At 41.5% G+C, this 23419-nt stretch overlaps 2 protein-coding genes across 3 annotated transcripts in view; one reads left to right on the plus strand and one right to left on the minus strand.

Moving 5' to 3' along the window:
* The window catches only part of lrrc31 (leucine rich repeat containing 31), a 155164-nt gene that overhangs the window by 24696 nt on the left and 107049 nt on the right, over window positions 1–23419 (plus strand). The gene's annotated exons all lie outside the window — the stretch shown is intronic.
* On the minus strand, window positions 1348–13145 carry mynn (myoneurin). Of its 2 annotated transcripts, none has more exons than XM_078280361.1 (10): window positions 13092–13145; window positions 12461–12515; window positions 12335–12357; window positions 9700–9967; window positions 7797–8770; window positions 5939–6098; window positions 4664–4842; window positions 4406–4498; window positions 4091–4216; window positions 1348–3538 (listed from the first exon to the last, which is right to left on the minus strand). In XM_078280361.1, the coding sequence occupies exons 4-10, from the start codon at window positions 9963–9965 to the stop codon at window positions 3162–3164; spliced, it is 2175 nt and encodes a 724-aa protein (XP_078136487.1). In that variant the 5' UTR covers window positions 9966–9967; window positions 12335–12357; window positions 12461–12515; window positions 13092–13145; the 3' UTR covers window positions 1348–3161. The 2 variants fall into 2 exon arrangements, with proteins under 2 accessions (XP_078136487.1, XP_078136486.1); XM_078280360.1 differs by having other exon boundaries at window positions 9700–9970.

Consider the following 23419-nt stretch of genomic DNA (forward strand, 5'->3'; position numbering starts at 1 on the left):
GGTTTCTTTCAACCTAATTGTCAAACAAAAATAACGTGGATGGTTCCGTTCTTCACAAGTAAAATAAATTAGTTCAGTACGTTCATTGGATTTGGGCGTTTTATTCAATTTCATAGCATTTGCATTTTTACAAAGAACGTTGAAAAAAAGTGACAAAAATGTCAGAAAAAGCTTCAAAAACTCAGGAAGAAAAAATTATTAATAAAAACAATAAAAAGACGAAATTATTTTTTAAAAAATTCAGAAAAAGTTGACAATGAACGTCAGAAAAATTGGGAAAAAAAAATCAAACAAAAATGTCGGGAAAAGTGACAAGTGTTCAAAAAAAAACGGGAAGACAACCGGAGGTTTTCTTTACATTAGATAATTCATCCGACCAAAGATGCAACGGAAAAGTAACTCCAGCCACGTCAACGTCTGAGGAAAGGTTAGTCTAGTAGTGGTAGTTTTCGGTAGTCGTGGAATTTAAGCGGCTACAGTGGAAGAAAACGTCGGCGCAGAGAGGTTTCCATCCAACGTCAGACACGTTACACACATTTTCACCGTTTAGCTGAAGCTGGAAACCCTTTTTAACCTTTGCGTTGTCTTCCCGTCGACCTGCGACTTTTTCGTTTTTCTGGGTAAAAATTTGAAACTCAAACTGGTCGACACTTTTTCTCACTTTTTTAGTTTTAGTCACTTTTTTCCCAAGTTTTTTATGACTTTTTCCCGATGTTTTTGTCTGTTTTTTTGGCCCTTTTTTTTTTCAAATGTTCTTGTATCATTTGTTCTCTCCAAAATGCTATAACATTGAATAAAACACCCAATGAAAGTAGTGAACTGATCATTTATTTTACGGAACCATCCACGTGTGGACTTTGTGAAGGACAACACCAGGGTTAAACTACTTTGACCTTTTCGGGTTTGTTACTATCACATCTTAACGATCTTTTCCTCCCCTCATGCTGATTCTGTTACCTCAACTCAAGGTATTAGCTGATGCTATAGCAGTGCTCTTATTTATCTGCAACTTTTAAAATGCACTTAAAATGTCTTGTACTGGAAAACAGTTCTTTTTGTATGTAGAAAAATGACAAAAAAATCGTCGTAACGTCCTCGAGATCGTGTTTAACCAATGAGGATCATTTCCTACAGCAGATACCACTCCGACAGTTCCTGGGACGTCTAAAAATACTAACACTTGATAGGTCAGGAACTATAGCCAGACAGTAAATGTGTTCAGCTTGGTTCCCCACACTCGCTCTCCAACCTGTTCTCTGTTTGAGATCAACAGCTACAAATCCTTTTTGTGAAAATGTGGCTAAACTGGTTGTGATTATTCTATTGTTTGTTTTTTTACAACTCAGGTCTTATTTTTGTACTTTTCACCATAATTTCTACGAGTAATAATAACATTATACTAACTCAAAGTAATAGAAACATTGATTCAGTCAAGGAACACACTGACTTATTGAGACTTTGTCTTATTCCCCGTATCCCCCAGAGTTAGATAAGTCCATACATACCCTTCTCATCTCCGTGCGTGTCCTAACGGTTTCTCTTTCTAGCTCGGCACAGATCAAACTCTCTGCTCCTCACCAGGTGCTGCGAGCAAATCATTACGCCCGAGTAGCAGAAGTAGCAGTGCTTCGCCTGTCTGAGAATATAGTTCCCAGTTTGTATCCGGTTAGAAGATGGCTGTGTCTCATGTGAGTTTGTTATTTGTACACGCTGTGACTCTACAAATCACAACATGTAAATAGGAAAATGTTGGCGTTATTTTGTCACTTATTGGGAGCAGTAGGCTAGATGGAGCCGGTTACCTCCAGGATCTGTGCTAAGCTAGGCTAGTGGTGGGGGCGTCAGACAGCGTTACGACACGCACGGAGATGAGAAGGGTATGTCTGGACTTATCTAACTCTGGGGGATATGAGGAATAAGCTAAAGTCCCAATAAGTCGGTGTGTTCCTTTAAGTTTGACGAGGAAAGAAACACTGGCGGTCGGACGGGTTGTAAACTAAGTTTATAAGTTCCTAGTTCATCCAGATGATCTAAACCTATGGTTCCCAAATGTATTCACATCAAGGACTCCTAAACTGACACTAATTAGACCACGGACCCCCATTTGATAGGATTTTTTGCTTTTAGATGTTTTATTATGTGTATGAAACCCATGATCAAAATAGTCATATATTCTGTCATTCTGTCCTTATGAAGGGAATTAAAGTGAGAATAAATGATTCCCCTTTTAGCTGGGGGTCCTCGGTCCCCACTTTGGGAACTACTGATCTAAACCACTTCATTCGGAGGTCAAACTGACAGTGAATGCATCTGAAATGTCGGGAATAATCACGACTGTGTGCACACAACTACGCTTAAGTGTGGTACGTCGAAGTTGACTCAGGTACTCAATGACGGATGTTTACGACGGACAATTTGGGTGATCATTTTACCTTTCCACCTTCGTTTTCTCCTTGGACTTAATAGTAGTTAGTTGGACTAACTTTGTTTGTTTACAACTTGTCTGACTGGATTCCTTGATCTCAGCTGTTAAAGGTGCAGTAGGTAAGACTTCTAAAACTACCTTTCTGTCATATTTGCTGAAACTGACCCTATGTTCTACATGAAGCAGGTCATTTAATAAAAAAAAATAACTCCGTCTCCTCCGGCACCATCTACAGCCTGTAGTGTGATTTACAAAAATCCACAGCTCCCTGTTCAGATGCACCAATCAGGGCGGGGGGGAGGGTCTAACTGTGTGTCAATCAATGCTCATGCACACACACGCATTCATTCTCCCTTTAGTGGAAAGGGGGGAGGGACTGAGAAGTTGTCGATGTTCAAAAGTCCTGGATCTTCCCAATCCTACCTACAGCACCTTTAAAGAAATAGTTTGACATTTTGGGAAAGATGAGAAGATCGACCCCACTCTTGAATCTGAAGATTCATATTGAACCAGCAGACAGTTAGCTTAGCAATCCTACCTATGGCACCTTTAACGTGGTAAATACAATGTTAAGACCCAAATTGTAATATAACAGAATTATCTTTCACTTGCAGATAACCAAACGTCCGTTAAAGTCTATGTTCTGCGTATATATGCACGAATGTGAGCTTTGACTTTGAACAGTGGCTGACTGTGGCTTGTATGTTAAAAACGGACGCCGCCGTTGGCTTGGGCCTCACTGCTGAGGAGGGTTGTCCACCGTCCTGATGATGACGATCTGCTCCAGGCTCGGGGCGGGGGAGGGCTGCGGCCTCAGCTGCTCCACCAGAGCGTGGAGCGTGTCCGAGTTGATGGTCTGCTCCTGGTCAGGTTCGTAGGTCACCTGGTCGTCGGCGGGGTTAGCCGGCTCCGCCTTGAAGTCCTGCATGTTAGCGGCGGCGGTAGTTGCAGCAGCGGCGGCAGTGGCCGCAGATGGAGCCGATGCTTTCGGGGTCGGGGTGGTCGGCTCGGGGTTGGAGGGCTCGTCTTCCGGGATGGAAGCCATTCCTTTGTTTTCCTGGGAGAGTTTGCTCTGGACGAAGGCCACAGGATGGCTGGAAGCCAGGAGGACTACTGCTCACGCACACACACACACACACACACACACACACACACACACACACACACACACACACACACCAGAAAGTTATCAAATACTCCATTTCTGCTGGTTCTTGTACTGACGAACACGTGAAAAAGTAACACCATAAAACAGTAAAACAATTGCGAACGGTCTTGTGATGTGTTTTGACGTGTTAATAAGGACAGAGATTAGTTCCGTTTTTGTCTCAAAATGCCGTTAAAAAATGAAAACGTAGTAGTAGTGTCGATTTAGCCTTAATCGGTGGTTGCATCGCACAAAGGTACAGTCCGTACAGGTGTACATACACAACGTGCAAGCTTCACAGACACGTTCATGCAATAGATTCACTGTTGCCAAAATATCCAGTCAAACTTCAACATCACTGGAATATAACTGAATCACATATTAAATGACATTTTTACATTGTGTTGGGCTTTTAAAAGCGACCCGATGTGACTGCTGCTGTCAGATTATGTACCGAAAATGACTAAAAGATGATTTTCAAAAAAGCTTTCCCAGAGAAACACATACACACTGCTCACCTGCTCTGGCTCTCTCCTTGTGTTGCCGCACTTCATCAGCGTGAGCCTTCTCCTGGTGTTTGATCATGTTCTTCACGCTGGCGAACCTGTTTCCACACAGCAGACACTGGACACCGTTGTTCCCCTCTGCGTGCGCACACACACACACACACACACACACACACACACACACACACACACACACACACACACACACACACACACACACACACACACACACACACAGAGTGAGCGACGTTAAATCCTGCTGTCATCTTCTCTGAGGAGAAACTTTGTTGAGGTGAAAAGTCTGATGTGGGATCCAGGAAAACTCACCCGGGTGAAGGCGCCTCATGTGTTTCTTCAGTTCGGAAGACGTCACGAAGCTTGCGGCACATTGCGGCTGTGAACATTTGTACGGCGTCTCACCTGAAATACAAACACAGTCACACACACGTACATCATATTCAGAACAGCTATTTTGAGCCAAAAGACACCAAAGTTGTGGCTGCTAAATGACCAAACCAGTTCCCCTGTGAAATTCTAGCTGGCTGAAGTTCCATCCCGTTAATAAACGTGGGAAAACCCTCTCACCTGTGTGTTTACGTGCGTGAGCGATGAGTGAAGAAGAGACAGAAAAGGACATGCCGCACAGATCACACTGGTACGGTTTCTCTCCGGTGTGTCGTCGCTTGTGATAGGTCAACGTGCTCGACTGAGCAAACGCCTGACCACAGATGTCACAGACGTACGGCTTCTCGCCACTGTGCAGCCTGTAGAGAAAAACACACACACAATGAATCAGTCTTCCCTTTCCAGACATTGAATGTGTCCATACAATAAATCTGACTGATGCAATGTTCCAATCTGCAGATAAATAACATACAAAGAAATAGTAACACTAGGGCTGTCCTTGACTAAAGAAATTCTTAGCCGACTAACTTACACTCATATGATTTTGTCGACTTATCAGTTAGTTGATTTAATCGAAGGATCTGTGCACTTTGAGTGGTCGTTAAGCCTAGAAAGGAGCAGAATAATTGCAATACAGCAGTTATAAAATTTGAAAGTTTTAAGACAATTTTTGGGCTGTAATGTAACTGGTTATAACTTTGTCATCATCATTTATTTTAGACTACATTAGATGTACAGTACGTACAAATTTAAAGTGTATTAAATAGCCTACGTGGGATAAATATTAATATTAATTCAATGTCCATTTATCATCCGATAACCAAGTTTCTCCACAAAGAAGCGTTCAAAAACTCCACTTTAAATCTTGTGTTTACCAGAGATGTGCTCATGAGATTCTTGGAAATATGCCATTTCGCAACGTGAGCTGAACTGAATGCACGTTGCACGGCACTCGTCGTCGTTCGACTGTTTTCCCAAGATGGCGCCAGCCTGTATACGTGAACGGTACTCTCTTTATAATCTTTTTATCTGTTTATCTTTTTAATAAACTGTCTGTACACTTACAGAGTTCTCAATGCTTCGGTTTACGTGTAGGGACCCTCATTATGCTACCGTGGAAGTGTGGTGATATTTTGATTGTTAGTGGTGTAGAAATAGAGATTTCTTTTTACTTTCGCATGCCTCGACGACTATTAGCTAAGCCAATTAGCGGTTTGCGATAAAACTGGTCACATTCGGTTAGCATGAAAACATATCCCAGAGAACGGTCGACATAGACATAGACATGTGTTATTAACCCTTAGGTTCATTTTGCACCTGATTTCTCCTTTAAGGTACCTTCCCACCAGGCAACCAGTTGAGTCTCCTCGACCGCAACAACTACAGGTGAGCTGCCCAGAACCAAGGCCTTTCCCATCCACCACTGTCCAATAATACCCAAAGCAGTGCATGTACCTGATGTGTATTTTGTAGTTGGACGAGGTGGCGAACTTGAATCCACAGCGCTCGCAGGTGTACGGCTTCTCCTCTCCGTGGTGCATCCGGCGGTGAGCGACCAGCTGACACTTCTGGGCAAAACACTTGTCGCAGCTGGAGCAATTAAACGGCTTCTCACCTGCAACAAACGGCAGAGAGACAGAGGTGAGTTATGCTGCGTTCCAGGCTACCCGTAACCTGTGCTTTCACAACCTTCTACCGGTGAAAGTGGCCTGTAACGGCAGTCAAACACGTAACTTACTCCCCGTGAACTCGTACCAGATCGTTGTTCTCCCAGTTACAGTTTTTGATGTCACACACACATAAACAACAATGGTGACCCCTGTTGATGCTGTACAGACGCCGGTGATTAACGGTGAGAAATAGAAATAAATAGACATAAATAGGCAACGTAAAGTAATTCCGCACATTGTAATCAAAACAATACACATACGATTGTGTACTACTACAGGTTATGTTTATTAAATGAAGCCCAAAATATGTCGCCGACTAGAAATCGCTAGTATCAGCTAGCGCTAGCTAACGTCAACGTAAGACAGCTCTCCTCTAGCTAACGTCCCTCTTCACGCTTCTCTCCCCCCCCCCCCCCCCCCCTTCATGTGCACGCGCACTAACCGACAAATCCTTCTAGTCGATTATTGGCTGGAACGCTGGAAGACTGTTATGTTTGGTGGTGCAGGTTGGCGCAGTTTGTTTTTGTTGGCGTTTGTGGAGCCTGGGCTGTCTACAGAGACTGCGTTTTTTACAGTGTGTTCAGGGGACAGGCAGCTAGCAGATGGTGAGGAGATGTTTTTTACAGTGTGTTCAGGGGACAGGCAGCTAGCAGATGGTGAGGAGATGTTTTTTTTTTTTTACAGTGTGTTCAGGGGACAGGCAGCTAGCAGATAGTGAGGAGATGTTTTTTTTTTTTTACAGTGTGTTCAGGGGACAGGCAGCTAGCAGATGGTGAGGAGATGTTTTTTTACAGTGTGTTCAGGGGACAGGCAGCTAGCAGATGGTGAGGAGATGTTTTTTTACAGTGTGTTCAGGGGACAGGCAGCTAGCGGATAGTGAGGAGATGTTTGCTGTATGTGACAAAAAATGTTGCCTAAAAAAAACGTGCGACATCGCTTAGAGCACCTTTAAACATCATGGCTATTCTCCAACAATGTCTTTTTTTCTTTTTGTATGTATAGTATATGTAGCTACATACTTCTGAGACATTATATCTGGCCCTAAGAAAAACAAACGAACACTAAATATAGTATATAAAAACTAAATCTTTCTTAAAAATTGAAACCAAAAATTCAAAACTAATGGCGTTTTTCCATTTCATGGTACCTGCTCGACTCGCCTCGACTCTACTCGCCTCACTGTGCGTCTGTTTTCCATTACAGATTTTAGTACCGCCTCAGCGTGGCTGGTCGTCATAGCGGCGCCGCAGTAAACTGCCGTGACCTAACACGACACACACACAGAACGTCGAGGATGGGTTGTTGTTGCCAGAAGACACATTTTGTTTCAAATGAAGCTGGAGGCAGCAAAAATAAACACAGCTGGCTAAACTATTTAAAAATGGTCACCGTCAACGTCACCTTTTCGGCTCGCCTCAGCTCGCTTGGAACCTCGACTGAGGTGGTACTAAAAAAAGTACCTGTTAGCAGGTATCAGGGACTTTTTTTCGTAATGGAAAACCAAAAAAGTAACAGAGTAGAGTCGAGGCGAGTCGAGCAGGTACCACGTAATGGAAAAGCGCCATAACTGCAACTTGATTGGGTCAAACACGACAAGACAAGACTCCTCTAGCAGGTGATGTATTAATCACGAGTCATCTCACCTGTGTGGATGCGCAGGTGTGTTTTCAGCTGGGTAGCTTGTCTGAAGTTTTTGGAGCAGAAGATGCAGACAAACGGCTTCAGGCCCTTGTGGATCTTCTCGTGTCTGCGCAGGCTGCTCACGTCTTTGAACAGTTTGTTGCACTCGGTGCACGACAGCGACATCTCGTCCATTTCTGACGGATCCTGTTCCCCAACCTCCCCCTCCTCTCGCTCGCCGTCATCCGTCCCGGCCCCGCCGCTCTCCTCGTCTTCCTCCTCCTCCTCCTTCATTCTCCGGCCTTGCCCCCTGCCTCTTCCTCTGCCTCTCCCCCTCCCTCGCCCCCTCCGTCCCTCCCCGCTGCTCAGCCGAGGTTTCTTGGATGGAGACTCGTCCTCCAGAGAAGGGCTCCAGTCCTCAGAGGTGTCCCCTAAATCCTTCACGCTCCCCTCTGCATCAGAATCTTCCAAAGACAGATCTTCACTTTTGAATCCACCTCTCCCTCTGCCTCTGCCTCTCCCTCTGCCTCTCCCCCTGCCTCTCCCTCTGCCTCTCCCCCTCCCCCTGTAGCTCTGGGTTTTGGGTGTGCCGTCAACCGAGCTGCTCGGCTCCACCTGTTCGCCGCTCAAACTCTTCGGCGGTCTGCCTCTCTTCCTTCCCTGTCCTCTTCCAACGCTCTTTGGCATAGTGAGGGTGTACTCTCCGTCACTTTTCTCTCCCTCTTCCACGTCTCCATCTCTGGGCTCGTCGCCCGTCTTGTTGCCAGCCTGGCTGTCCTCTTGATAATCCCCTGTAACGGAGATAATAGACAGGGGGACGGGAGAGCTGGCGCTGCCAGGAGAGGTCGGACTGGAAGGAGAGAGACCAGCTTCTTTATCCGCCTCTGACTGGGACGTTTCGCTCAGCTCGGACCAGTGGGAAGTTTCCTCCAGAAACTTTGTGGCCTCGGACATTCCCAGGAACACCGCCGCTCGACGCACCGCGGCTTGTCTGGTACTGAAACCATGAAAGCAAACATTTTAGTATTAAGTTAGCTGAGAAACAATTTGGTTTAACCTCAAATCCTATATTTCAGGGGTTTCCCTACCATTATAGGGCTCAGGTGCAAGCCGTTTTGGGGACCACCGAAGCTGAATGAATGTAAAATCAATGTAAGCATCCAAACTAACTAAATGCCTCTTCTCAGATCTAATGATTGTCGTTTGTCCCAAGTGGACTTCTTAAGCAAGTTTAGTCTTTAAGCTTTTTGAGTGTTATTTATTTATTATCTGCTCTAGCTTTTTCAATGTTTTAGACAAAGATATGGTGATAATAATGGTCCAAAATTATATAAAATTGGATATATCTTTTTTTTTTTTTAAAGATGCAACATTCTCTTGAGGGAGGACCCCTAAACCCCCCCCCCCCACCAAATACGAAGGCTTGCTGAATCAGTCTTCTTTTCTTTAAGATTTTTTTTGGGGGTTTTTCCGCTTTTTAATGGACAGGACAGCTAGGTGAGAAAGGGGAGAGAGAGGGAGAAGACATGCAGGAAATCGTCATAGGTCAGACTGACCTCTGCGTCGAGGCATAAACCTCTATGAATATGTGCGCCTGCTCTACCCACTGAGCCAACCCGGCCACAGAATCAGAGTCTTCTTTTAAATCATTTTTTAAACACATTTAACTAGACTTTACACTGTCTTTTTCCCCTATAACCTGTTAATTTCATTGGTTAAAGCTGCCCCATCTTTCCTTTTTCACAATTACAATGATGTGTACATACTGTATGTGTTTTGATTTGTTTGCGCTTTTGTTTTCCTCTGTCAAAGCACTTTGTAAGCTATTGTTTTTAAAGGTGCTATACAAATAGATTTATTATTATATTATTACCACTACCTTAGTCTTTTACAAAGCTAAGGAAACTGTATTTGATGCAGTATTACCTGCTGAGGTTCATCTGTCCGGTGTAGATGAACTCCAGGAGTTTCTCCAGAGCGTAGCGGCTGACCTTATCGGGGTCCAAGGTTGTGACATCTTGACCCTTTTCAGCCTGGGCGGAGAAGTACTTGCTGAACGCAGCCAGGATGTTGCGGTGGGCTCTGAACTCCACGTCTCTCACCATTATGGTTATATCGCACAAGAAGTCCATCTCTCGCTGCTGATGCAGGCGCTGCAAGAGCAGCTTCCCATGATTGGTGACATGAGCCATCTCTGCTGCAGGTAAACAACCATAGACAGTATAAGAAATGGACACAACGATGCCATTTACTTCGACGGAGACCAGTGACGTCTATTAGAAGCACTTTTGCGGTGATGGCTGAGCGTTACTGCGCAGCCTCAAACTGAGCTTGAAGACGTAGATGTGACGTGAGCAACCTGTCTGAAAGTTGGAAGTCTTCTGGTAGCTGTGCCAAGAGAAATACCGAAGTATTTCCAATCCATCAAAACGTTGCTGAAATATTTTGTTCCAATGCTTTCATGGACTCTCTATGGGCTTCTCCCTCTTCCCCCCGATTGCCTGAGAGCTTCTCCTGTACTATACGGTAACTCCTCTACTATGAGACAGTAAGTCTCGTGGTTATGACACAATCGTTAGCCTATTTTTACAAAAACGTCTGCTACGGCTCCATAACGTGAGATACAAGGTAATGGAGCCTTTTATACATTGTCGTGTTTCTTTAGAAATAAACAACGGACAAATAGAGTCTTTAAACGCTTTAGATGTAAAGTTATTCGCTGTCAAGGTGACGCCAAAATGAATGGCAGTCAATGGGAAGCTAACGGGAGGTGATGGCTTGGTAGCCTAAGGATCTCCCCATAAGAGGTACGCTTTCCGGATGCTCGCTTACCCCCTTGTAAACAACTGAACAGACAGTCAACATTAATGCCACTGTTGTTTATTGTTCCCTTCATGAGATGTTGTCCCCTGGGGGGGGGGGGGGTTCACACTTTCAAAAGGCAAACATAACGTTTTCCAATTCCAAAATATGTTTTTTGATAATAAAAAGGCGTTGTTTACTTTATAGTAGTCTCACATTGCCAGACCTTCCTCCACAGCGCTGCAGAGGAGGGTCTGGCTAGTCCACACAGCATTCTGGGATGGGAGAAAAACATGCTCTGGTTTATTGGCATTGCTTTAAACCAATCACAATCATCATGGGCGGTGCTAAGCGCCTGACAGAGCCACAGTGCCTCTGCTAAATAGTCTCTGGAAGGAACTTGTTTTGGTGGAACATGTGTACGTTCCAAAGTAGTTTTAGTCGTGCAACAGAAAGCTCAGATTGGACAGATAGTCTAGCTAGCTGTCTGGATTTACCCTGCAGAGATCTGAGGAGCAGTTAACCATAGTCCTCACAAATCCACCAGAGTTTAGAACGCCAACACAAAGGAAGAGGAAGGGGACGGACATCCGGCGGAATTTCCGTCTGCAGCGGAGCAACCCCAGAAGTGGAACGTCGTGGATATAGACCGGCTTTATAGGCCTGTGTTATTACATTATCTGGGTCACATAACTGTGATGTTCCCAAAAGACGCATCCTGGAATTCATTAAAAACTATTCATTAATTAATGAATCTTTATAAATTTGACTGAAAGAGACGATTATATTGTTAATCGCAATTATTTCTGAGAAAATTGCACAGCAAAATTTGGAATTGTTACAGCTCTAGCTACAAATATACTATACTCAAGATTTTCTACTGTTGCTGAAGACATACATCTTTAAACACAGCTTGCACATAGTTTAATTGGCTTTGATTTGGTTTAATTCCCTAAACAGCTGGCCATTGTATTTAGCAAACATTCCTCAAACAGAAGGTGGATTAATAAACATTTGGTGCAACAGTGGTGCTCATGTTTATTGTTGTTTTTAGTTATTATTGGACAACAATAGAGCTTTATGGCACATAGGAAGAGGATGTTTCAGGCTTGACAAAATGAAAATATAGAATAGACTTCTATTTTTAGTCTCAAAGTAAATGATGTAAGTGTATGTATTTGTCTCCGTCACCACCACCTACAACATGACAATTACCCCATGCAATTATATTTATATATATTGTTCTAGTACAATGATACACACAATGTGTGTATTACAATTATGGGTGCGATTATCCATTATGCACATATCTGCATATGAGAAAAGGTGTAAATAGCTATTTTATTTTAGAAAAATGGAAGAACTGGAGAGCTACTTTGAACTAGTCTTTGAGTAAAAAGACGGCGCTCTTTAGCAGGGAGGCATAAACAGTGAGCATTGTTTTTATTTCTTCTGGCACATTTTTTATATAGAATAAGATTCTTGAATCTGCCAGATGAACTAAAGGCATTTTACATTTTTATCTTAACACGAGTGCCTCGTTTTTTTTTGTTAATGCTCACAAGGTATTTTATTTGTGTGTTTGTCTTGTTGCATTTTTATTAACACTCCTTTGTTTGTTTGTTTTCCGTGGGATCAATAAAGTTTGATCTTAATTTATCTTACATCATTTTTATGAACGAAACTAACATGTATGGGTACATTTAGGGACCTACAAATTAAACTGAACAAGGCATGACAGTGTGTTTATATTACTCACCTGGTGAAAATCCAATGTCAGAGCTGGAAAACACAAACAGAATATTTCAATTAAATGTAAATAAAAAGGCACATCAAAACTATTTTGCTGTAATTGTAAACAATCCTATAAAAAGTACCAACTTACTGTCAGTAGTGTGTCTGCTTCACCACCTCCTCTCTCTCTTAAATTGTAGCTTTCTCTGTTGGAGATAGTTATGACTGAAAAAGTGAGTAATGGGAGCATAATGACAGTCTAAAAAAACAAATGCATCATCTGTATAAACACTTATCAACAGATATTATTCTCTGAATCAGCAGCTTTGACAGGTAAGATGAAAAAGCAGTTTTGGAAAATAAAAGCTCGCGCCTGCTTCCTGAGCAGGCCTTACGGTCATGCTAATGCTAACAGCAGTGTCGTAGATAGGTTAAAATGACTTCTGAGGGCAGTTTGTACTTTCGTGTAGATTTAGGAATCTCTTGCGTACAGTGCAAGCCGCCTCGAAAGCTATTATAGTTGTTGAGTGTTTCGGCAGATTAAATAATACGTGAAGCTAAGCTACCTGTTTTTGTAGTGGTAAAAAGCGCGGAAAACATTGTGCTCTTATTTCGAAGGTTCGACGGTTTGTGCCGGCGGTATCGACGTAAGTTGGTCACAAAATGTTAGAAACGCTTATTTCAACGACGAGCCGTGCAAACGCGTCGTCAGTTATTATACAATGCAGGTGTAAATGTGGTATTATTAATCCAGCACAAAGTAAATAAAAGCAGAAAAGTACCTTCTAATATCCGCGATCTTCAGCCATTATCCTGTGACGTCAGGGGTTCTCGCGAGACTTCGGCGTTCAGCAAAGATACTCGGTTCGGGTCAAGATGAACACCGCCACGTCCGGACGACGGACGAGAGTCAGGTATGTATGATTATTATCGCAAACATATAGGATTACCTATGAGGAATACTGACAAAAAGAAGAGCTTTCCTTTGAATTAATCCACAAATGATATTACTCTAGTCTTTATGTTACATCTGTTTTAAGAAAATGCGTTTTACTTGTGACTTTTGGGCTGTAAGGAGACTTTTCATCTTTGATTTTAGGCTACAGATGTATAGTGTATAAAACAGCCTACATGGGCTAAATAAAAGTTATACAAAATAACTTTTCAGTTTAGAGGCATTGTGCAGCGGTATTAGAAGTCTGCAACAAGACACCATAGTTGTTTTAGCTTTTGGATTTTATCATTTATCAATACAATTCTGCCTCATATATCAGAAAATAGGTTTTCACATTCAAGGAATTTTATTTATTTTATTTATTTCAAACATTCTGGAAGCCAATATTATAGTTTTGACTCCACTACATGTATTTCCCAACATTAGTTACTTTGCAGATTCAGATACAAAAATATATCAATTAATACATTATTATTAGTTATTAAATCAAACTACCCATCAGGATACAAAGTAGTTAAAAAATATCTATTTTCCAGCTGCAACATTAATGAGTAAAGACTCGAAATGGGAGATTCTGCATAATCAGTACTTTTACTTTTGGCTCTTTAAGTATATATTTTACTTTTGAACTTTTACTTTCAGTGAACTGTAGGCATTACTACTTTAAGTTATAAGTAAAAGATCTTCTTCCACCACTAAAATTGGCTATATCATGTCTATCATATCTAGCAATAATGGATTGATAAGATTTATGATCTTCACTGCATATTACGGTAAACTCCTCCTCTCGTGTGCTCAGAGTGCTTTCAGTCTCAGCAGGTGGAGTCTAATGGGAAGATAAGTGAGCTGAATATTGTATGAAAACACCATCATCTTCTCTGTGTCTCTTTACCTCTTTTAATGTCCCTGCCACAAGGCTTTCTCCTGTTATTATCCTGCTCTCATTACCTCACTCTAATCAACCGTTCTGTGTAATGACATTTTAATTATACTTGTAGTTTTTTCAGGGTTATGTTTTTCCCTAAAAACAAAACCTGTGAGCTTGGGACCCAGGTTCCATTCAGCCCAGGGTTATTAGTTCTGGGAGACGGGTCAGTTCTGAACGGGATGGATAAGCACATAAGAAGCTGGATCCAGACTAGTTTAATGATAGCCAGACAGGATGGAGGCATGAAGGGCTGCTGTCTATCCAGGAGTGGGCTTGTGAGATGGCTAGGGGGTGGCAGCGTTTGAAAAGATGTCATATAAACGGGTTGCCAGGTTGGATGTCTAGACTAGAAAATGGAGAAAGTACCTGAACTTTCTGGAGGACTCCTAAGAAGCTTTGTGCTGGGGGAGAGACGTGTATGATGGGCTTATGGTGCTGTCATTTATACATATGTTTGTTTGGTTTGTTGTCTATTTTGTTACTATGGGGGGTGGGTGGGGGAGAGGGGGGGTGTTCATGTTGTGAATTGTATGTTTTGTATGTTGTTTAAAAAATAAGTAGCCTATGGGAAAGCACAGCAGCACAAATATCACTTAATGACCTCAGCGTCACAAGAGCTAGAGGAGAGTGACTAGGCAAGGTGTGACTTCTGTTTGTTTGTTTGTTTGTTTTGTTTTCCTCGAGACCGCAGAGGGTGGGGGGTGGGAGAGGGTTTTTGTTCTTGTTCGACTTGTGTTCATCTGTTCTATGCACCACCTGACATTGCCTGGCACGTATTGTGGAGTGTATTCTGTATGCCTGTATGATGAATGGTGCTAAAAAAAAATAAAAAAAAAAAATAAGTAGGCTAAAGTGCGCCCGGATAGAGCCCTTATATAGAGGTTTACTCCTCGACGCAGCGGGCCCGGGTTCGACTCCGACCTGCGGCCCTTTGCTGCATGTCATTCCCCCTCTCTCTTCAAATGAGTGTGATTAACATGCAGCAGGAGCTTCCGTGTGGCGGTTATCAGGAGCTGAATGCCGTCCAGGGAGCTGTTTGAGTTTAGTAAGTCAGTCAGTAAAGCTTCTCCCTCTGATACATAAACCCAGCAGCAGCAACACAACAACATCCTGCAGCTCTTTTTTATTGTTGACCGGTGATACACACGTTATGTTCAAAGCCTCGTTGTCCTGCACTGGGAAACATGGATGTTATTTCAACCACGTGTGCATAAAATATTGGTAATTTCTGAAGCATTGAAAATATTTTTTAATGAATGAAATACGATACGATACAACTTTATTGTCAGCCAAGGATGAAATTCTTTGTGCATGGGTAGCTCATTAACACGAGCAAACTAAGCCCAGGGATGCGGTTCGCAGCCGAGCAGCGCACCGGAAATGGTCAATATGTTTGTTTGTTTATGTGCAGCGACCACCAAGGCAAATTCCTTGCATGCATACTTGCATACTTGCTTACTTACTTGGCATTAAACCAGATTCCGATTCCAAAATATCAGGAACATGTACAATTCTGTTATTTAAAAACAAACTATGGGCGCCCGGATAGCTCAGTTGGTAGAGTGGGCGCACATGTGTAGAGGTTTACTCCTCGACGCAGCGGGCACGGGTTCTACTCCGACCTGCGGCCCCTTTACTGCATGCCGTTCCCCCCTCTCTCTCACTTTTCATTTCTTCATCTGTCCTGTCAATAAAGGTCTAAAAAAATGCCCAAAAAGGAAATATTTTGTAAGCAGATGCTCTGAAAACATACCAGACAGACAAACAGGATCACACAAGTATTTATGTAGGTGTCATGTGGAAATCTAACTCCAGTTCTGTTGATCGTTGTGTTGCTTTTACCCAAAAAACAACAAAAGTTACTCCAGCTTCTCTTTGAAAGAGTGTATTTTTCTGTCAGTATCAGGGAAAGAGAAAACCAACTACTGCCAAACAAGAGAGCTGAGTGTAAGAGAGGTCAGCCTTTTTATGAACATAGAGAAACTGCATTTCCCATCCAGCGGGAACTATTTGCCCCGAGGGGAAGACTGAGGAAGTGAGGCAGAGATGGAAGAAGTATAGCCCTGATCATTTGATTGAAATCTGTAGGTACGTTTTCTTTTTTTAAGTATGACCTGCAGCTGTATTTTAACAATGTATAGGAATTACTATCCATATCTAAATAGTAGGGTTGGGTATGGCGACACTTGGTGCTAATACGGCACCGGTGCCTTAACAACCGGTATCTACCGGACCGAATAGTAACGCCGATTTCGGTGCATCATTTCGGTGCTACTGAAATGCCAGCGCTGCCCTCTGATGCTCCGAAACGGACGTTAGAGGCAACGAAGCATCGCTGCACGTGACGCTAGTTAGCATAATACACTCGGCAGCAGGTAACGTTAGCCTACCGTTAGCTAGCATATAGCAATAAACAAGCCGTTCTTAAATGTCGCAGACTGTCGTTTGGTGCTCCTTTTTTCTTTTTTAAATATATACATATTTTTAAAAAACGTTTTTAAAAGTATCGGTTCAAATACCGTTTAGGCCCCGGCACCGTTTTAAAAGTATCGTTTTAGCACCGTTATCGGAAAAAACCCAAACGATACCCAACGCTACTAAATAGAGACATGTCTGACATATGTGACATATCTATCTATTTTCCAGCTGATCCGAGAGGCTTTTTAAAGTCTTTATTTAGCTTAAGAAGGAGGAACACACAAAGGAACATCTCATCCTTCAGTTTATCACAAACATTCAACATCAACACATCTGGAGATACGAGGTTTTCACCGGACAGGAAGGGGATGATACACTGTGTCAGACAAATGTAGTGGAGAGTAAAAGGTACAACGTTTAAGAAGAATCAGAATCAGAAAAAGCTTTATTGTTTTAATGTATTAAGTACATTTTTACACATACAAGGAATTTGTTTTGGTGTTGTAGGTGCATGTCACACATTCTCTAAGTATAAGAAGGTTAAGAAAATCAAGTATTAGAATATAAACAATATAAGTATAAATGTATATACACACAGTATGTATTACAAATCAAACTAGAAAGAGCAGTACCTCTGAGATGTAGAAGAGTACAAGTATAAATTAGCAACAAATGGAAATACTCAAGTAAGGTACAGCAATGTGTGCTTAATTGTACTTGAGTAGATGTACTTGGTGACATTTCACTATACAAGAAGTGTGTGTGTGTGTGTGTGTGTGTGTGTGTGTGTGTGTGTGTGGGAGGATACGAGCATCATAATGTGTGTTGGTGTTTGCGCAGTGTGTTTATGGTGCCCTAGGGGGTCGGAAGGGTATGTGTGAGTGCGGGTGGTTATTAAGACGAGAGAGAGAGAGAGAAAGACAGAGAAAGACAGAGATGAAGAGGGAATATTTGAATTTGAGATAACAGAGAGCTTTAACTGCCTCTCTGCAGTGATGATGGCAGCTTAATATCATGGAGGAGGCTGCTGACATGGCTTCTATAAGCGGCAACAGTCAAAGTTGTGGGCAAAACAAGACATTTGAGGACGTCATCTTGGACTTTTTGGGAAACACTGATCCACATTTTTCACCATTTCATGAAATTTTAGACACCAAACAACTAATCCATTCATCCAGAAAATGATCCACAGATTAATTAACAATGAAAATAATTGTTTGAAGCAGGGTCCAGACCAAAATGACCCTTTTAATGTTGTGTGTTTAGTGTTGTTTTCTATGATCTTTTTAACGTATGTAAAGTGTCTTTGAGTATGAAAATATATGCAGGTGTGTGGTTCCTGTTGGGTGTTATAGTCCTTGTTGCTGTGTTTCAGTGCTGTCAATACTGATGAAGGGCTGGACCCACCGCACCCTCTGCCCCTTGAGCTTTTCCCTATCTGTGTGTGTGTGTGTGTGTGTCTGTGTGTGTCTGTGTGTGTGTGTGTGTGTCTGTGTGTCTTCCTCAGCAGCTGGATTTCGCTAATGAAAATAAAAGATTTCAGATTTCTATTTTCTTGCAGTGTTGGCTAAACATTTGAACATCTACACCAGTGTTGAACAGTTATGAATCTCTGTTCACTTTTGATCCTTCAGCAAAAGCAGCAATATCCTTTGTGTATAATTATTTGTCAGGATTGCAGAAAACCTCTCTAGTCCTTCTTAAATCTGCATGGGAGAATGACTTGGGTCTGGGAATACCAGAGGATCAGTGGGAAAACACTTTGAAGAAAGTACATACAGCGTCCATATGCATTAGACGTGGGCTTGTACAGTTCAAGGTTATTCATTATTCAAAAGTAAAACTTGCCAAAATATATCCTGATGTAGATGCTACTTGTGATCGATGTAAACAGTTTCCCAACCACGTTGGCACATATGTTCTGGCTTTGTCCTAAAATACACAATTATTGGAGGTTTATTATTTTCCAGATTTGATCTGATGTTGTTGGAAAGACGATAGATCCAGATCCTTTGATTGGTATAGTTGGTGTCTTTGCACAGTCCTTCCATAAAAATGTGAGTTTTTTTGTGATTGTTGCGGGCAAAAATCCTTGATTATGCGGCAGGTTTGAAGCTTTTCGATGATGTTCACGTCGCTTCATAACGTCACTTCATAACGTCACTTCATAACGTCACTTCATTACGTCGCTTCATAACGTCGCTTCATAACGTCGCTTCATAACGTCGCTTCATAACGTCGCTTCATAACGTCGCTTCATTACGTCACTTCATAACGTTGCTTCATAACGTCACTTCATAACGTCACTTCATAACGTCACTTCATAACGTCACTTCATTACGTCACTTCATAACGTCACTTCATAACGTCACTTCATTATTATTTTTGTGATTGTTGCGGGCAAAAATCCTTGATTATGCGGCAGGTTTTCTTAAAAATGCGATGGAATTGCGGGAACTTGCAAAACGGGCGGTTTCATCGTGGCTTCATCGCGTGGGTTTGAAGCTTTTCGATGATGTTCACGTCGCTTCATAACGTCACTTCATTCCGTCACTTCATAACGTCACTTCATTACGTCACTTCATTACGTCACTTCATTACTTCGCTTCATTACGTCGCTTCATAACGTCACTTCATAACGTCACTTCATTACGTCACTTCATAACGTCACTTCATTACGTCACTTCATAACGTCACTTCATTACGTCACTTCATAACGTCACTTCATTACGTCACTTCATAACGTCACTTCATTATTATTTTTGTGATTGTTGCGGGCAAAAATCCTTGATTATGCGGCAGGTTTTCTTAAAAAATGCGATGGAATTGCGGGAACTTGCAAAAACGGCGGTTTCATCGTGGCTTCATCGCGGGGTTTGAAGCTTTTCGATGATGTTCACGTCGCGCAATTACGTCACTTCATAACGCCGCTTCATAACGTCACTTCATAACGTCACTTCATTACGTCACTTCATTACTTCGCTTCATTACGTCGCTTCATAACGTCGCTTCATAACGTCGCTTCATTACGTCGCTTCATAACGTCGCTTCATAACGTCACTTCATAACGTCGCTTCATTACGTCGCTTCATAACGTCACTTCATAACGTCACTTCATAACGTCACTTCATTACGTCACTTCATAACGTCACTTCATAACGTCACTTCATTACGTCACTTCATAACGTCACTTCATAACGTCACTTCATAACGTCACTTCATAACGTCCTCATGGCAACAGGGGAAAATGGCTGCTCTTGTGTGAAGTAAACGCAACATTTTTCAACTTTCTGCTAAGATATTTGGGACTTTTTTGCAACGATAATGCAGGGATTATGAAATCATACAAGCCCCGCATATTTTGCGCGGAAATCAGCAATTTATGCGGCGAAAGTGCGGCCGTATTTGAAAAAATGCGCCCCCCCCCCCGCATAAATATGCGGACTTTGGCTGATTATGCATTGAATTATAATGTTATTAGCACGAAGATTAGTTCTCTTTAACTGGAAAAGCCCACAGCCTCCCTGTTATATTGTCTGGTTAAGAGATGTAATGCAGCACTTGAAACTGGAGAAATTAAGATTAATACTGTGAGGCTCTGCCTTTGAATTTGAAAATATGGCGTCCTTTCATAGTCTATACTGAATCTAAGTATATTCAGATATTTATTTATTTTATTATTTTTTTTTATATTTCATATTGAACTGGTAAGCAACTATTAAACATTATTTTTTTTTATTGATTTGAATTTATGTATTAATGTTTGCACATGTATGTGTATATTCATCTATTTTGTGATTTATTTTCTCAGCTCTTTTTTTTGTCTCTCGTTTTTTCCACCTTAAAAAAAATGGTTATTTAAAAATAAAAAAAAATAAAAAAAGAAAAGTTATGAATCAGCTGTTATATTGACGTTTCTCTTCTTTCCTATTCTATTTTAAGAACTATTTTAACAGATATAAAAACAGCGTAATTCAGACACCAAATGTTTTATTGACATTTCAAAAGAAGAAGAATGAAATGATTCAAACTTCCAGTCCAGAAAAGCGTAAATGACCGTCGATTATTATTGAAGCCCAATGGCTCAACGTTAACCTGACTCCAGATGGATTGCTTCACATTTGCTCGGCATATCCATCTGGGAACTTTCCGTTGGAGAACTTTTGGGAAGGGAAGAAAATCCTGGTTAGCTGATTGGATAAACCATCCGCCTATCACCACCGTTGGTGATAGACAGATGGGTCAGATACTGGTTAGCTGATTGGATAAACCATCCGCCTATCACCACCGTTGGTGATGGACGGCCAAATCAACCAATCAGATCAACGATATATCTAACTCTTGCTGAAACCAGTCGGGAGAAGAGCAACAACATCTTCTCCTCTGAGAAAAGCCTCCAGTGCCGTCTTTTTGCTCTTCTTTCAATGAAGGAATACTTTCTAATTCAGATAAAACTAGCGTGATAGCTACGCTCATCTCATCCGTGGAAGCCGCCACGTTGTTTAGACTGAACAGTCGCTTCCCGTTGCGTCACACCTAAACCAACGCTGATTGGTCGGTCGTTTGGTGAACGGCTCCAGATTTTCTCTATGTCAAGATGCCAGACTGATCTGCGAGTGGAAAACTGGAGCTCGCCAGATCACGACGGTCTCACGAGGCTAGGTCAATGTGGCTCTAAATATTGAGTTGTGTTTTTCTTTTCTTTTTCTTTCTTTAAAAAGAGGTTTAAACTGTGATTTGTCCGTCCATAGTATGATCAGCTAATATTCCAACAGTGCTAACCCTAGACAAACCGTCTGTTTCTATTGTGAAGTTTGAAGAAGAGCTTTGTTAAAGCAACATGTTGCCTGCTAATCATAATATTTCTGCCATGCACACTAGAGCCCGACCGATATATCGGCGGGCCAATATTAGGCATTTTCCAAAATGTCGGTATCGGCATTCATAATTTTTAATTTTTTTTTTTAATATTCATTTATCAGAATCATTTATAATGACAAATAAATGATTCTGATAAATTAATATTTAAAAAATAAAATAAAAATAGTAGGACTGTCAAAATATCGCGTTAATTTCGATTAATTAATCTGAGAAAAAATAACGCGTTAAAAAATTAACGCAGATTAATCCATTCCATATTGACGTTTGCAACAGCAGCTAACGTTAGCCTACCGCTAGCTAGTTAACACAATACTCAACAGCAGCTAACGTTAGCCTACCGCTAGCTAGTAGCTGGATTAAACATGGTTAAAATGCTGACAGCTAACGCTAAACGGTGTAAAGTGTGACTGTGTTTTACTGTAGAGGATTCAACACCGGGATGTGACAATCTGCAGCTGCCGTCGGAGAAACAACACAGACGGTGTGTTCAATGAAACTGGTAAACTACAGCCTCGTGGTGCATTTGAAGTTATTGTAAATGTCCTTTTCCCATCTGGTGGTTGTTTTTGTCGTTCAACAGCAATTTACTAGTGAAATAAGTTATTGTTATTGTTATACATTATTATTAAATCATTTAATTTTGACCATATGGCCTTAGCAATAAACAAGCCGTTCTTTAATGTCACCAACTGTTGTTTAGTACCCTTTTTTTCTTTTCTTTTTTTACTTTCTTAAAAAGTATCGGTTCAGGCACCGTTAATTATATATGCGATTAATTTCGATTAATTAATCACAGAGTATGTAATTAATTAGATTACATTTTTTAATCGATTGACAGCCCTAAAAAATAGACGAAACCCCCTTCAGCCATGTTCTGAGTGTTGGCGTTGCGTAGTTTGTCCACCAGAGGGCGCTCTACAACGTCCCTGTTGGCAACTCTTTGATTTTTGTTGTTATTATTGTGTTTTTGTTCAAAGGACTTTAAGTTTCATATCTTAAGTTGACCTCAGTTTGGAAACCACAAAGGAATCTGCCACAACTTTCCTATCAATATGCAACAACAGAAATCAGTTTTCCTGTTCTGCTTCCTTCTGCAGCCAACACCACAGGATGTATGATTCACTGAAAGGAGAGGCCAAGATTTGAAAATATAATGAAAAAAAGTCACTGATCAATACCCTGGAAGCTTACAGAAGACACTACCAAGGATACAGCCAGAGTAAAGTCAGACAGAGAACACTGGAGTAACTCTGGAACAATGTACTGTCTTCCTCCGTCTCACACGTCCTCCTCTCTCCCACAGAAACACAGAGCCCCTGACACGTAGATTATGTGGTTCAGCTGATAGCAGAGTCAGCTCTGCAGAAGAAAGAAAGATTTTAACTGAGTGCATGTGCATGAACCCTCACACTGCTAAGATAGGAAAAATGTAACCATAAACCATTGTACTGTTCCTTTATTATTCCTGCAGGGACTTAACAGTTTGTCAGTGAGTGTTTCTCTCTGTGGTATTTCTATGATTTTATCAGTTTTTATATGCATGATGTATTTCTAAATACAATAGAGGTGAAGTATGTTTCTCTTCTGTAGAAAAGCTACAGAGAGTTTCAGGCGTGGTTTAGCAGAGGAAGCCACAGATGCAATCAGCTGCAGCAAGTTAGAGAGAGAAGGCAAGTGCGCCCGGAAGTAAGGCTATTTACCCTTCAAAATAAACACCTTCATTTGATGAAATTCAAATAAAATGGTAATAATCTTAATTGTTGACCTTTCTTATCATTGTTATATAATATTTTGTATTGTTATTGTACTGATACAATACATACATACAACATTATGGTAATGTATTGTGTCAACAGTTAACTTTAACAGTTAACAACAGTTAATATTATGTGGCGTTTTCTTTTGCGGAGTGCAAATGTTCCACCAAA

The sequence above is a fragment of the Sander vitreus genome, chromosome 22 (genome assembly GCF_031162955.1).
Source record: "Sander vitreus isolate 19-12246 chromosome 22, sanVit1, whole genome shotgun sequence".
Taxonomy (NCBI): Eukaryota; Metazoa; Chordata; class Actinopteri; order Perciformes; family Percidae; genus Sander; species Sander vitreus.